The sequence below is a fragment of the Salvelinus alpinus genome, chromosome 11 (assembly GCF_045679555.1).
Source record: "Salvelinus alpinus chromosome 11, SLU_Salpinus.1, whole genome shotgun sequence".
NCBI lineage: Eukaryota > Metazoa > Chordata > Actinopteri > Salmoniformes > Salmonidae > Salvelinus > Salvelinus alpinus.
In genome coordinates, this window is record NC_092096.1 from 12,630,944 (window position 1) to 12,643,472 (window position 12,529).

At 42.2% G+C, this 12,529-nt stretch overlaps 1 protein-coding gene across 2 annotated transcripts in view; it reads right to left on the reverse strand.

Moving 5' to 3' along the window:
- LOC139533580 (TBC1 domain family member 15-like) overlaps positions 1-12,529 on the reverse strand; it is a 91,421-nt gene that overhangs the window by 37,743 nt on the left and 41,149 nt on the right. For both annotated transcript variants that reach the window (XM_071331730.1, XM_071331729.1), the window contains exons 8-9: positions 8,270-8,398; positions 1,729-1,832 (exon numbers count right to left, since the gene is read on the reverse strand). In XM_071331730.1, coding sequence (XP_071187831.1) covers positions 1,729-1,832; positions 8,270-8,398 — 233 coding nt within the window. The remainder of the gene's footprint in view (positions 1-1,728; positions 1,833-8,269; positions 8,399-12,529) is intronic.

Genomic DNA, 12,529 nt, shown 5'->3' on the forward strand with positions numbered 1-12,529 from the left:
ACTCATCCCTGAGGAAAGAGGATGAGAAGAGAGGGGGAATAAGTACTCATCCCTGAGGGAAGAGGATGAGAAGAGAGGGGGAATAAGTACTCATCCCTGAGGAAAGAGGATGAGAAGAGAGGGGGAATAAGTACTCATCCCTGAGGGAAGAGGATGAGAAGAGAGGGGGAATAAGTACTCATCCCTGAGGGAAGACGATGAGAAGAGAGGGGGAATAAGTACTCATCCCTGAGGAAAGAGGATGAGAAGAGAGGGGGAATAAGTACTCATCCCTGAGGAAAGAGGATGAGAAGAGGGGGAATAAGTACTCATCCCTGAGGATGAGGAGAGAGGGAATAAGTACTTATCCCTGAGGATGAGAAGAGAGGGGGAATAAGTACTTTTCCCTGAGGAAAGAGAGGAAAGTAAAGGAGTGAGACGACAGAAAATATTTCACATTACATTAGGTGATAGAGGGAAAATCGAGTTACATATCGCAATATTACTTTGGACCATATTATAGATACCTTGACTCCAAGTAAAAAATATATAAATGTATCTATTTTTTGATTTTGCTAGGTAGTGTTAGCTAGCGCTAGTTCACTTTACCTGTGCCAAAACACTGGTATTTTGTCCTATAGCTTGTTCTCCATCTTCTTTTTAAAAGCCCAGTGCAGTCAAAAACTTGATTTTGAAGTTGGAATAATATTGTGAAAATTATAATGCCATTTTAGTGTAAGAGCTGTTTGAAAAGACTGCCTGAAATTTCCAGCTGTTTTGGTGGGATGGAGTGTTTGGCCTTAAATTAGTTAATAGACCAATAAGATAGCGAGTTCCAAACCTCTCTGCCAATAACAGCTCGTTTTCAGTTCCCCCTCACTCAGACTACTTCCAGAACGTCCTGGCTAAATTCTTGCTTGAGAAGAACATTTTTTGGTTTCTTTTTGCCCATTTTAATTTAAAACAATCACAGTAAGGTACATCATTGTTTCCCAGAAATAATTTGATATTGAGACAACAACAAAAAACAGTTGCATTGGACCTTTAAATAGTGACCCAACGTGTTTTCAGTAGTTATTTCCATGACTGATCAAAAAGACAATTAGTTCGCAAATCGCAAATATCGAATCGTAATACATATAGAATCAGCACATAAGTATCGTGATCATATCGTATCGTGATCATATCATATCGTGATCATCGTGATCGTATCGTGATCATATCGTATCTTGATCATATCATAATCATATTGTGATCATATCGCGATCATGATCATATCGTATCGTGATCATATCGTCATCATATCGTATCGTCATCATATCGTATCGTGAGGTCCCTGACAATTCCCAGCCCTCATTCAGGGTGTGTTGACTGTGTGACGTTTAAACAGAATAGTATGGACCACTTCCCTTCAGCTGGTTTTCAACATAACCGGGTGCTGTGCTATGAGAACTAGTACTCTCTTCACACAGTGCTCTCAACGCCATCTGAACAGCAACATGTTTTAAAACTGAAATGTATTAGTCATTCATAAATACAAGTCATATTACTTGTAAATGTAACGCGTACTGATTCATAAAACGTTGTGAAGATCTCTCTACGAGCACAAAGACAACATGAAGTGAGAGGTGTTGGGTTTTCCTGTCCTAGTATTATATCAACAGTGCTGTTATGATGCAGATCTGACAGAGAGCATGTGTCAACCACGGAGGAGCTCCCAGTCTCCTAATGAGTAGGAGTGTCTCTTACGTTTTCCTCTCGGTCAGACGACTCCTCTCCTCCTGGGTGCTGTCCCAGGGGAAGTAGCCCAGCAGAAACTTCCATCCCTCCTTCCTCAACACATGACACAGACCCTAGGAGGGACGGAGAGACAGAAAGAGGGATGGGGAGGGAGAGAGAGAAAGTAAAAGAGGAGAGAGACAGACAGCTTTTATTTCCACAGTCCTACAGTAAGTAACAAACAAAACAGGCCTAACAGAGCTATTCCAGTTTCAACTCAGCCTTCGACTTCCAACTGTTGCGTCAGAGAGAGAGGCGATGTCGGGAGACAAAACAATCTCTGAAACGCGGCTGACCCCCACTTCTATATCCTTCATGTAGAGAGACTACAGAGGCCTCAGATACTGCCTTTAATGAGTGTTCTGCCTCACTGCTCAAGGCCAGAACCATAGGCCATAGACTCACAATGCAGTATGGATGAGCTACTGTAGCTAGCTCTGTCAAGGATGAACAGTATATGTAGGAATTAAAAGCACTGATGGGTTTGTGCTGTTGCTACTCTCTTAATTAACAGCAGAGGGCGTGTGTGTGTGGTGTGTGTGTGAGATACAGAGACTGTCCTGTTTGTTCCTGGTGTTTCAGTGTGTTATATCCTGCTGTATTTAGTTGGTTCCTGGTGTTTCAGTGTGTTATATCCTGCTGTATTTAGTTGGTTCCTGGTGTTTCAGTGTGTTATATCCTGCTGTATTTAGTTGGTTCCTGGTGTTTCAGTGTGTTATATCCTGCTGTATTTAGTTGGTTCCTGGTGTTTCAGTGTGTTATATCCTGGTGTATTTAGTTGGTTCCTGGTGTTTCAGTGTGTTATATCCTGCTGTATTTAGTTGGTTCCTGGTGTTTCAGTGTGTTATATCGTGCTGTATTTAGTTGGTTCCTGGTGTTTCAGTGTGTTATATCCTGGTGTATTTAGTTGGTTCCTGGTGTTTCAGTGTGTTACATCGTGCTGTATTTAGTTGGTTCCTGGTGTTTCAGTATGTTACATCCTGCTGTATTTAGTTGGTTCCTGGTGTTTCAGTGTGTTATATCCTGCTGTATTTAGTTGGTTCCTGGTGTTTCAGTGTGTTATATCCTGCTGTATTTAGTTGGTTCCTGGTGTTTCAGTGTGTTATATCCTGCTGTATTTAGTTGGTTCCTGGTGTTTCAGTGTGTTATATCCTGCTGTATTTAGTTGGTTCCTGGTGTTTCAGTGTGTTATATCCTGGTGTATTTAGTTGGTTCCTGGTGTTTCAGTGTGTTATATCCTGCTGTATTTAGTTGGTTCCTGGTGTTTCAGTGTGTTATATCGTGCTGTATTTAGTTGGTTCCTGGTGTTTCAGTGTGTTATATCCTGGTGTATTTAGTTGGTTCCTGGTGTTTCAGTGTGTTACATCGTGCTGTATTTAGTTGGTTCCTGGTGTTTCAGTATGTTACATCCTGCTGTATTTAGTTGGTTCCTGGTGTTTCAGTGTGTTATATCCTGCTGTATTTAGTTGGTTCCTGGTGTTTCAGTGTGTTATATCCTGCTGTATTTAGTTGGTTCCTGGTGTTTCAGTGTGTTATATCCTGCTGTATTTAGTTGGTTCCTGGTGTTTCAGTGTGTTATATCCTGCTGTATTTAGTTGGTTCCTGGTGTTTCAGTGTGTTACATCCTGGTGTTTCAGTGTGTTATATTCTGCTGTATTTAGTTGGTTCCTGGTGTTTCAGTGTGTTATATCCTGCTGTATTTAGTTGGTTCCTGGTGTTTCAGTGTGTTATATCCTGGTGTTTCAGTGTGTTATATCCTGCTGTATTTAGTTGGTTCCTGGTGTTTCAGTGTGTTATATCCTGCTGTATTTAGTTGGTTCCTGGTGTTTCAGTGTGTTATATCCTGGTGTTTCAGTGTGTTATATCCTGCTGTATTTAGTTGGTTCCTGGTGTTTCAGTGTGTTATATCCTGCTGTATTTAGTTGGTTCCTGGTGTTTCAGTATGTTACATCCTGCTGTATTTAGTTGGTTCCTGGTGTTTCAGTGTGTTACATCCTGCTGTATTTAGTTGGTTCCTGGTGTTTCAGTGTGTTACATCCTGCTGTATTTAGTTGGTTCCTGGTGTTTCAGTGTGTTATATCCTGCTGTATTTAGTTGGTTCCTGGTGTTTCAGTGTGTTATATCCTGCTGTATTTAGTTGGTTCCTGGTGTTTCAGTGTGTTATATCCTGCTGTATTTAGTTGGTTCCTGGTGTTTCAGTGTGTTATATCCTGCTGTATTTAGTTGGTTCCTGGTGTTTCAGTGTGTTACATCCTGCTGTATTTAGTTGGTTCCTGGTGTTTCAGTATGTTACATCCTGCTGTATTTAGTTGGTTCCTGGTGTTTCAGTATGTTACATCCTGCTGTATTTAGTTGGTTCCTGGTGTTTCAGTGTGTTACATCCTGCTGTATTTAGTTGGTTCCTGGTGTTGCAGTGTGTTATATCCTGCTGTATTTAGTTGGTTCCTGGTGTTTCAGTGTGTTATATCCTGGTGTTTCAGTGTGTTATATCCTGCTGTATTTAGTTGGTTCCTGGTGTTTCAGTGTGTCATATCCTGCTGTATTTAGTTGGTTCCTGGTGTTTCAGTGTGTTATATCCTGCTGTATTTAGTTGGTTCCTGGTGTTTCAGTGTGTTACATCCTGCTGTATTTAGTTGGTTCCTGGTGTTTCAGTGTGTTACATCCTGGTGTTTCAGTGTGTTATATTCTGCTGTATTTAGTTGGTTCCTGGTGTTTCAGTGTGTTATATCCTGCTGTATTTAGTTGGTTCCTGGTGTTTCAGTGTGTTACATCCCGGTGTTTCAGTGTGTTACATCCTGCTGTATTTAGTTGGTTCCTGGTGTTTCAGTGTGTTACATCCTGCTGTATTTAGTTGGTTCCTGGTGTTTCAGTGTGTTACATCCTGCTGTATTTAGTTGGTTCCTGGTGTTTCAGTGTGTTACATCCTGCTGTATTTAGTTGGTTCCTAGTGTTTCAGTGTGTTATATCCTGCTGTATTTAGTTGGTTCCTGGTGTTTCAGTGTGTTACATCCTGCTGTATTTAGTTGGTTCCTGGTGTTTCAGTGTGTTATATCCTGGTGTATTTAGTTGGTTCCTGGTGTTTCAGTGTGTTATATCCTGCTGTATTTAGTTGGTTCCTGGTGTTTCAGTGTGTTATATCCTGCTGTATTTAGTTGGTTCCTGGTGTTTCAGTGTGTTACATCCTGCTGTATTTAGTTGGTTCCTGGTGTTTCAGTGTGTTACATCCTGCTGTATTTAGTTGGTTCCTGGTGTTTCAGTGTGTTATATCCTGCTGTATTTAGTTGGTTCCTGGTGTTTCAGTATGTTACATCCTGCTGTATTTAGTTGGTTCCTGGTGTTTCAGTATGTTACATCCTGCTGTATTTAGTTGGTTCCTGGTGTTTCAGTGTGTTACATCCTGCTGTATTTAGTTGGTTCCTGGTGTTTCAGTGTGTTATATCCTGCTGTATTTAGTTGGTTCCTGGTGTTTCAGTGTGTTATATCCTGGTGTTTCAGTGTGTTATATTCTGCTGTATTTAGTTGGTTCCTGGTGTTTCAGTGTGTTATATCCTGCTGTATTTAGTTGGTTCCTGGTGTTTCAGTGTGTTACATCCCGGTGTTTCAGTGTGTTACATCCTGCTGTATTTAGTTGGTTCCTGGTGTTTCAGTGTGTTACATCCTGCTGTATTTAGTTGGTTCCTGGTGTTTCAGTGTGTTACATCCTGCTGTATTTAGTTGGTTCCTGGTGTTTCAGTGTGTTACATCCTGCTGTATTTAGTTGGTTCCTGGTGTTTCAGTGTGTTACATCCTGCTGTATTTAGTTGGTTCCTAGTGTTTCAGTGTGTTATATCCTGCTGTATTTAGTTGGTTCCTGGTGTTTCAGTGTGTTACATCCTGCTGTATTTAGTTGGTTCCTGGTGTTTCAGTGTGTTACATCCTGCTGTATTTAGTTGGTTCCTGGTGTTTCAGTGTGTTATATCCTTCTGTATTTAGTTGGTTCCTGGTGTTTCAGTGTGTTTTATCCTGCTGTATTTAGTTGGTTCCTGGTGTTTCAGTGTGTTACATCCTGCTGTATTTAGTTGGTTCCTGGTGTTTCAGTGTGTTACATCCTGGTGTTTCAGTGTGTTATATCCTGCTGTATTTAGTTGGTTCCTGGTGTTTCAGTGTGTCATATCCTGCTGTATTTAGTTGGTTCCTGGTGTTTCAGTGTGTTATATCCTGCTGTATTTAGTTGGTTCCTGGTGTTTCAGTGTGTTACATCCTGCTGTATTTAGTTGGTTCCTGGTGTTTCAGTGTGTTACATCCTGGTGTTTCAGTGTGTTATATTCTGCTGTATTTAGTTGGTTCCTGGTGTTTCAGTGTGTTATATCCTGCTGTATTTAGTTGGTTCCTGGTGTTTCAGTGTGTTACATCCCGGTGTTTCAGTGTGTTACATCCTGCTGTATTTAGTTGGTTCCTGGTGTTTCAGTGTGTTACATCCTGCTGTATTTAGTTGGTTCCTGGTGTTTCAGTGTGTTACATCCTGCTGTATTTAGTTGGTTCCTGGTGTTTCAGTGTGTTACATCCTGCTGTATTTAGTTGGTTCCTAGTGTTTCAGTGTGTTATATCCTGCTGTATTTAGTTGGTTCCTGGTGTTTCAGTGTGTTACATCCTGCTGTATTTAGTTGGTTCCTGGTGTTTCAGTGTGTTATATCCTGGTGTATTTAGTTGGTTCCTGGTGTTTCAGTGTGTTATATCCTGCTGTATTTAGTTGGTTCCTGGTGTTTCAGTGTGTTATATCCTGCTGTATTTAGTTGGTTCCTGGTGTTTCAGTGTGTTACATCCTGCTGTATTTAGTTGGTTCCTGGTGTTTCAGTGTGTTACATCCTGCTGTATTTAGTTGGTTCCTGGTGTTTCAGTGTGTTACATCCTGCTGTATTTAGTTGGTTCCTGGTGTTTCAGTGTGTTATATCCTGCTGTATTTAGTTGGTTCCTGGTGTTTCAGTATGTTACATCCTGCTGTATTTAGTTGGTTCCTGGTGTTTCAGTATGTTACATCCTGCTGTATTTAGTTGGTTCCTGGTGTTTCAGTGTGTTACATCCTGCTGTATTTAGTTGGTTCCTGGTGTTTCAGTGTGTTATATCCTGCTGTATTTAGTTGGTTCCTGGTGTTTCAGTGTGTTATATCCTGGTGTTTCAGTGTGTTATATCCTGCTGTATTTAGTTGGTTCCTGGTGTTTCAGTGTGTCATATCCTGCTGTATTTAGTTGGTTCCTGGTGTTTCAGTGTGTTATATCCTGCTGTATTTAGTTGGTTCCTGGTGTTTCAGTGTGTTACATCCTGCTGTATTTAGTTGGTTCCTGGTGTTTCAGTGTGTTACATCCTGGTGTTTCAGTGTGTTATATTCTGCTGTATTTAGTTGGTTCCTGGTGTTTCAGTGTGTTATATCCTGCTGTATTTAGTTGGTTCCTGGTGTTTCAGTGTGTTACATCCCGGTGTTTCAGTGTGTTACATCCTGCTGTATTTAGTTGGTTCCTGGTGTTTCAGTGTGTTACATCCTGCTGTATTTAGTTGGTTCCTGGTGTTTCAGTGTGTTACATCCTGCTGTATTTAGTTGGTTCCTAGTGTTTCAGTGTGTTATATCCTGCTGTATTTAGTTGGTTCCTGGTGTTTCAGTGTGTTACATCCTGCTGTATTTAGTTGGTTCCTGGTGTTTCAGTGTGTTACATCCTGCTGTATTTAGTTGGTTCCTGGTGTTTCAGTGTGTTATATCCTGCTGTATTTAGTTGGTTCCTGGTGTTTCAGTGTGTTACATCCTGCTGTATTTAGTTGGTTCCTGGTGTTTCAGTGTGTTACATCCTGCTGTATTTAGTTGGTTCCTGGTGTTTCAGTGTGTTATATCCTGCTGTATTTAGTTGGTTCCTGGTGTTTCAGTGTGTTATATCCTGGTGTTTCAGTGTGTTATATCCTGCTGTACTTAGTTGGTTCCTGGTGTTTCAGTGTGTTATATCCTGGTGTTTCAGTGTGTTATATCCTGCTGTACTTAGTTGGTTCCTGGTGTTTCAGTGTGTTATATCCTGGTGTTTCAGTGTGTTATATCCTGCTGTATTTAGTTGGTTCCTGGTGTTTCAGTGTGTTACATCCTGGTGTTTCAGTGTGTTATATCCTGGTGTATTTAGTTGGTTCCTGGTGTTTCAGTGTGTTATATCCTGCTGTATTTAGTTGGTTCCTGGTGTTTCAGTGTGTTACATCCTGGTGTTTCAGTGTGTTATATCCTGCTGTATTTAGTTGGTTCCTGGTGTTTCAGTGTGTTATATCCTGCTGTATTTAGTTGGTTCCTGGTGTTTCAGTGTGTTACATCCTGGTGTTTCAGTGTGTTACATCCTGGTGTTTCAGTGTGTTACATCATACTGTCTTTAGCTGGTTCCTGGCCCCACGTGTTCCTTACCCCTTTGAATATGGTCTGTTTGAGGTGTTCCTTACCCCTTTGAATATGGTCTGTTTGAGGTGTTCCTTACCCCTTTGAATATGGTCTGTTTGAGGTGTTCCTTACCCCTTTGAATATGGTCTGTTTGAGGTGTGAGATGTTCCTCATGCGTCCCTCAGGGCCCATGTTGGTGTTCCACTCTTCAGCCCCAACAGGCTCCCTACGCCGGACTGCTGGCCGCACGCCAAGATCAATCTACCAGGGAGGGAGAGTATGGAAATACTGCATTACCTACGCATGTTACTGCTACACCAATAACACACCATAGAGAGGAGGGAGGGGACTGAGATATCAAATTAGCAAAACACCTTGTCAAAATCGAAGAATTTAAACAAAGAAAGACATTAACAACGTAAAAACTCAGTGACTGATAAAAACTCATAGCCTGGCTATAGAGACACCATAGAAAATATGGAAGGTCAGACTTAGTGACCATAGCCTGGCCATAGAGACACATGGAAGGTCAGACTTAGTGACCATAGCCTGGCCATAGAGACACATGGAAGGTCAGACTTAGTGACCATAGCCTGGCCATAGAGACACATGGAAGGTCAGACTCAGTGACCATAGCCTGGCCATAGAGACACCATAGAAAACAAGCTGATCCTGGGGCTCTGTTCACAAACACCAACAGACCCCACAGAGCCCCAGGACAGCAACACAATTAGACCCAACCAAATCATGAGAAAACAAAAAGATGACTATTTTCAATGTGTCCAGTAATTAACAAAAAAACAGAGCAAACTAGAACGCTATTTTGCCCTAAACAGTGAGTACACAGTTGCAGAAAATGAGGTGGAAACTGAGCTGCACTTCCTAACCTCCTGCCAAATGTATGACCATACTAGAGACACATATTTCCCTCAGATCACACAAATCAACAAAGCCAATTTTGATAAACTCCCATATCTACTGGGTGAAATTCCACAGTGCGCCATCACAGCAACAAGATTTGTGACCTGTTGCCACAAGAAAAGGGCAACCAGTGAAGAACAAACACCATTGTAAATACAACCCATATTAAAATGTTAATTTATTTTCCTTCTGTATTAACCATTTGCACATCATTACAACACTGTATATAGACATATGTTCACTGTAAATTGTTTAACTATTTCACTTGCTTTGGCAATGTTAACATATGTTTCCCATGCCAATATAGCCAATAAAGCCGAGAGAGAGACAGAGAAAGAGAGAGAGAAAGAGAGAGAGAAAGAGAGAGAGAGAGAGAGAAAGAGAGAGAGAGAGAAAGAGAGAGAGACAGAGAAAGAGAGAGAGACAGAGAAAGAGAGAGACAGAGAAAGAGAGAGAGACAGAGAAAGAGAGAGAGAGACAGAGAGAGAGAGAGAGAGACAGAGAGAGAGAGAGAGAGAGACAGAAAGAGAGAGACAGAAAGAGAGGAGAGAGAGAGACAGAGAAAGAGAGAGAGACAGAGAAAGAGAGAGAGACAGAGAAAGAGAGAGAGACAGGATAAGGGGTGTCAAGTCCAAGTCATGAGGGTCACGACCCCGTTGAAATCCAACAGAACCCCAAGCTCTGGCTGGACCAATCGTTATGTTGTGGCCGTTTTAAATGGAAATCATTTAAAACACTATTTCTAATGTGTGTGTGTGTGTGTGCGTCATATATAAAACTGTGTCCAGTACTAGCCTACACACACACATGTCCAATTGACAGCTGTGTGATGTTCTGTTTGCCAGGCCAACAGCCTGGTACAGTACCTACTACACTCTGTCCTCATTTCAGCCACTTAAGTCAATTGAACAGTTCTGCTCAGAGAGATAGAAGAAGCGGAGTCAGCCAGGAAGAAAGACAGACTAACTAAAGCCTAAGCTACGAAGCGGAGAGCTGTTTCCATGGGGACAGGGCTGATAAGGGAGGGGGGGAAGAGAAGGATGGACTGTAAATAGGAGTCAATAATTCATGAGCTTTGTGATAAGCAGGGATGTGTGTGTGTATGTGTGTGTGTGTGTGCGTGCAGCACCATAACTATCCAACATCCAGCCAGCTAATACACAATATAACGCTATTTTGTTAAGCCTTCATTGGAAGAGATTTAGGAATAACTTTTCTCATGTCTGTGAAAATATTTTGCTGAAGGTGTGGGTTGTATAAACAGAACAAGAGACAGTCCACGAAGCTTCTACATACAGTGGATTCAGATCGTACTCAGACCCGTCGACTTTCTCCACATTTTGTTACGTTACAGCCTTATTCTAAAATGGATTATATCATTTTTTCCCCCTCATCAATCTATACACAATACCCCATAATGAAAAAGCAAAAACAAGTTTTTGAATTTTTTTATTATTTAAAAATAAAACACTGACATTTCACATTTCCATAAGTATTCAGACCCTTTACACAGTACTTTGTTAAATCATCTTTGTCAGCGATTACAGCCTCGAGCCTTCTTGGGTATGACGCTCCAAGCTTGGCACACCTGTATTTTGGGAGTTCCTCCCATTCTTTTCTGCAGATCCTCTTAAGCTCTGTCAGGTTGGATGGGGAGCGTCGCTGCACAGCTATTTTCAGGTCTCTCCAGAGATGTTCGATCGGGTTCAAGTCTGGGCTCTGGCTGGGCCACTCAGACATTCAGAGACTTGTCCCGAAGACACTCCTGCGTTGTCTTGGCTGTGTGCTTATGGGTCGTCCTGTTGGAAGGTGAACCTTCGCCCCAGTCTGAGGTCCTGAGTGCTCTGGAGCAGGTTTCATCAAGGATCTCTCTGTAGGATCTCTGCTCCGTTCATCCTTCCCTCGATCCTGACTAGTCTCCCAGGCCCTGCCGCTGAAAAACATCCCCACAGCATGATGCTATCACCACCATGCTTCACCGTAGGGATGGTGTCAGGTTTCCTCCAGACGTGACACTTGGCATTCAGGCCAAAGAGTTCATACCTGGTTTCATCAGAACAGAGAATCTTGTTTCTCATGGTCTGAGAGTCCTTTAGGCAAACTCCAAGCGGGCTGTCATGTGCCTTTTACTGAGGATTGGCTTCTGTCTGACCACTCTACCATAAAGGCCTGATTGGTGGAGTGCTGCAGAGACGGTTGTCCGTCTGGAACCGTGGAACTTTGTCAGAGTGACCATCGGGTTCTTGGTCACCTCCCTGACCAAGGCCCTTCTCCCCCATTTGCTCAATTTGGCCGGGCGGCCAGCTCCTGGAAGAGTCTTGGTGGTTCCAAACTACTTCCATTTAATAAATGATGAAGGCCACTGTGTTCTTGGGGACCTTCAAGGCTGCATATCTGATCAACTTCGTATAGTGTGGCTTTTTATACAGAGGTTGTTTTAAAAGGTAAAGCAGCATATTTACACTATTGATCGTCCTCCCTCTTTTCTAATGATTTCCACAAGGTAATAAAGTGGCCAGCCAGGAGGTTCATGTAATCAAAATCTAATTAAAAAAATCTGGCGTGCGTTGCATTCCTGCGCGACTCAGAGGTTACACACTGCATCATCAGCCAATCGAAGTGTGTGTGTGTGTGTGCGCGCGCGAGAGAAAGAGGTCTAATTTATTTACTATTTACCCACCACAGATCTATTTAAATAATGTATAAACCTTTATTTAAACCAGGTAGATTGAGAACACATGGCGCTTGCAATGCCAAGGGTAGTTGGTTAGATTTTCGCTGGAGCCTCCCATATGTTAAATGTATGCACATGACTGAGTGTAAGTCTGTTTTGATAAAAGTATCTGAAAAATGGGATAGGGGATGGGGAGACCTAGTCAGTTGAGGAAAACAGTCCTGATGTTGAAAGGGGAGACCTAGTCAGTTGAGGAAAACAGTCCTGATGTTGAAAGGGGAGACCTAGTCAGTTGAGGAAAACAGTCCTGATGTTGAAAGGGGAGACCTAGTCAGTTGAGGAAAACAGTCCTGATGTTAAAAGGGGAGACCTAGTCAGTTGAGGAAAACAGTCCTGATGTTGAAAGGGGAGACCTAGTCAGTTGAGGAAAACAGTCCTGATGTTGAAAGGGGAGACCTAGTCAGTTGAGGAAAACAGTCCTGATGTTGAAAGGGGAGACCCAGTCAGGAAAACCCTCATACCCTCGTAAAACTGACCATCCTACCGATCCTCAACTTCGGCGATGTCATTTACAAAATAGCCTCCAATACCCTACTCAATAAATTGGATGCAGTCTATCACAGTGCCATCCGTTTTGTCACCAAAGCCCCATATACTACCCACCACTGCGACCTGTATCTCTGAAACTGGAAACACTTATCTCCCTACTAGCTTTAAGCACCAGCTGTCAGAGCAGCTCACAGATTACTGCACCTGTACATAGCCCATCTATAATTTAGCCCAAACAACTACCTCTC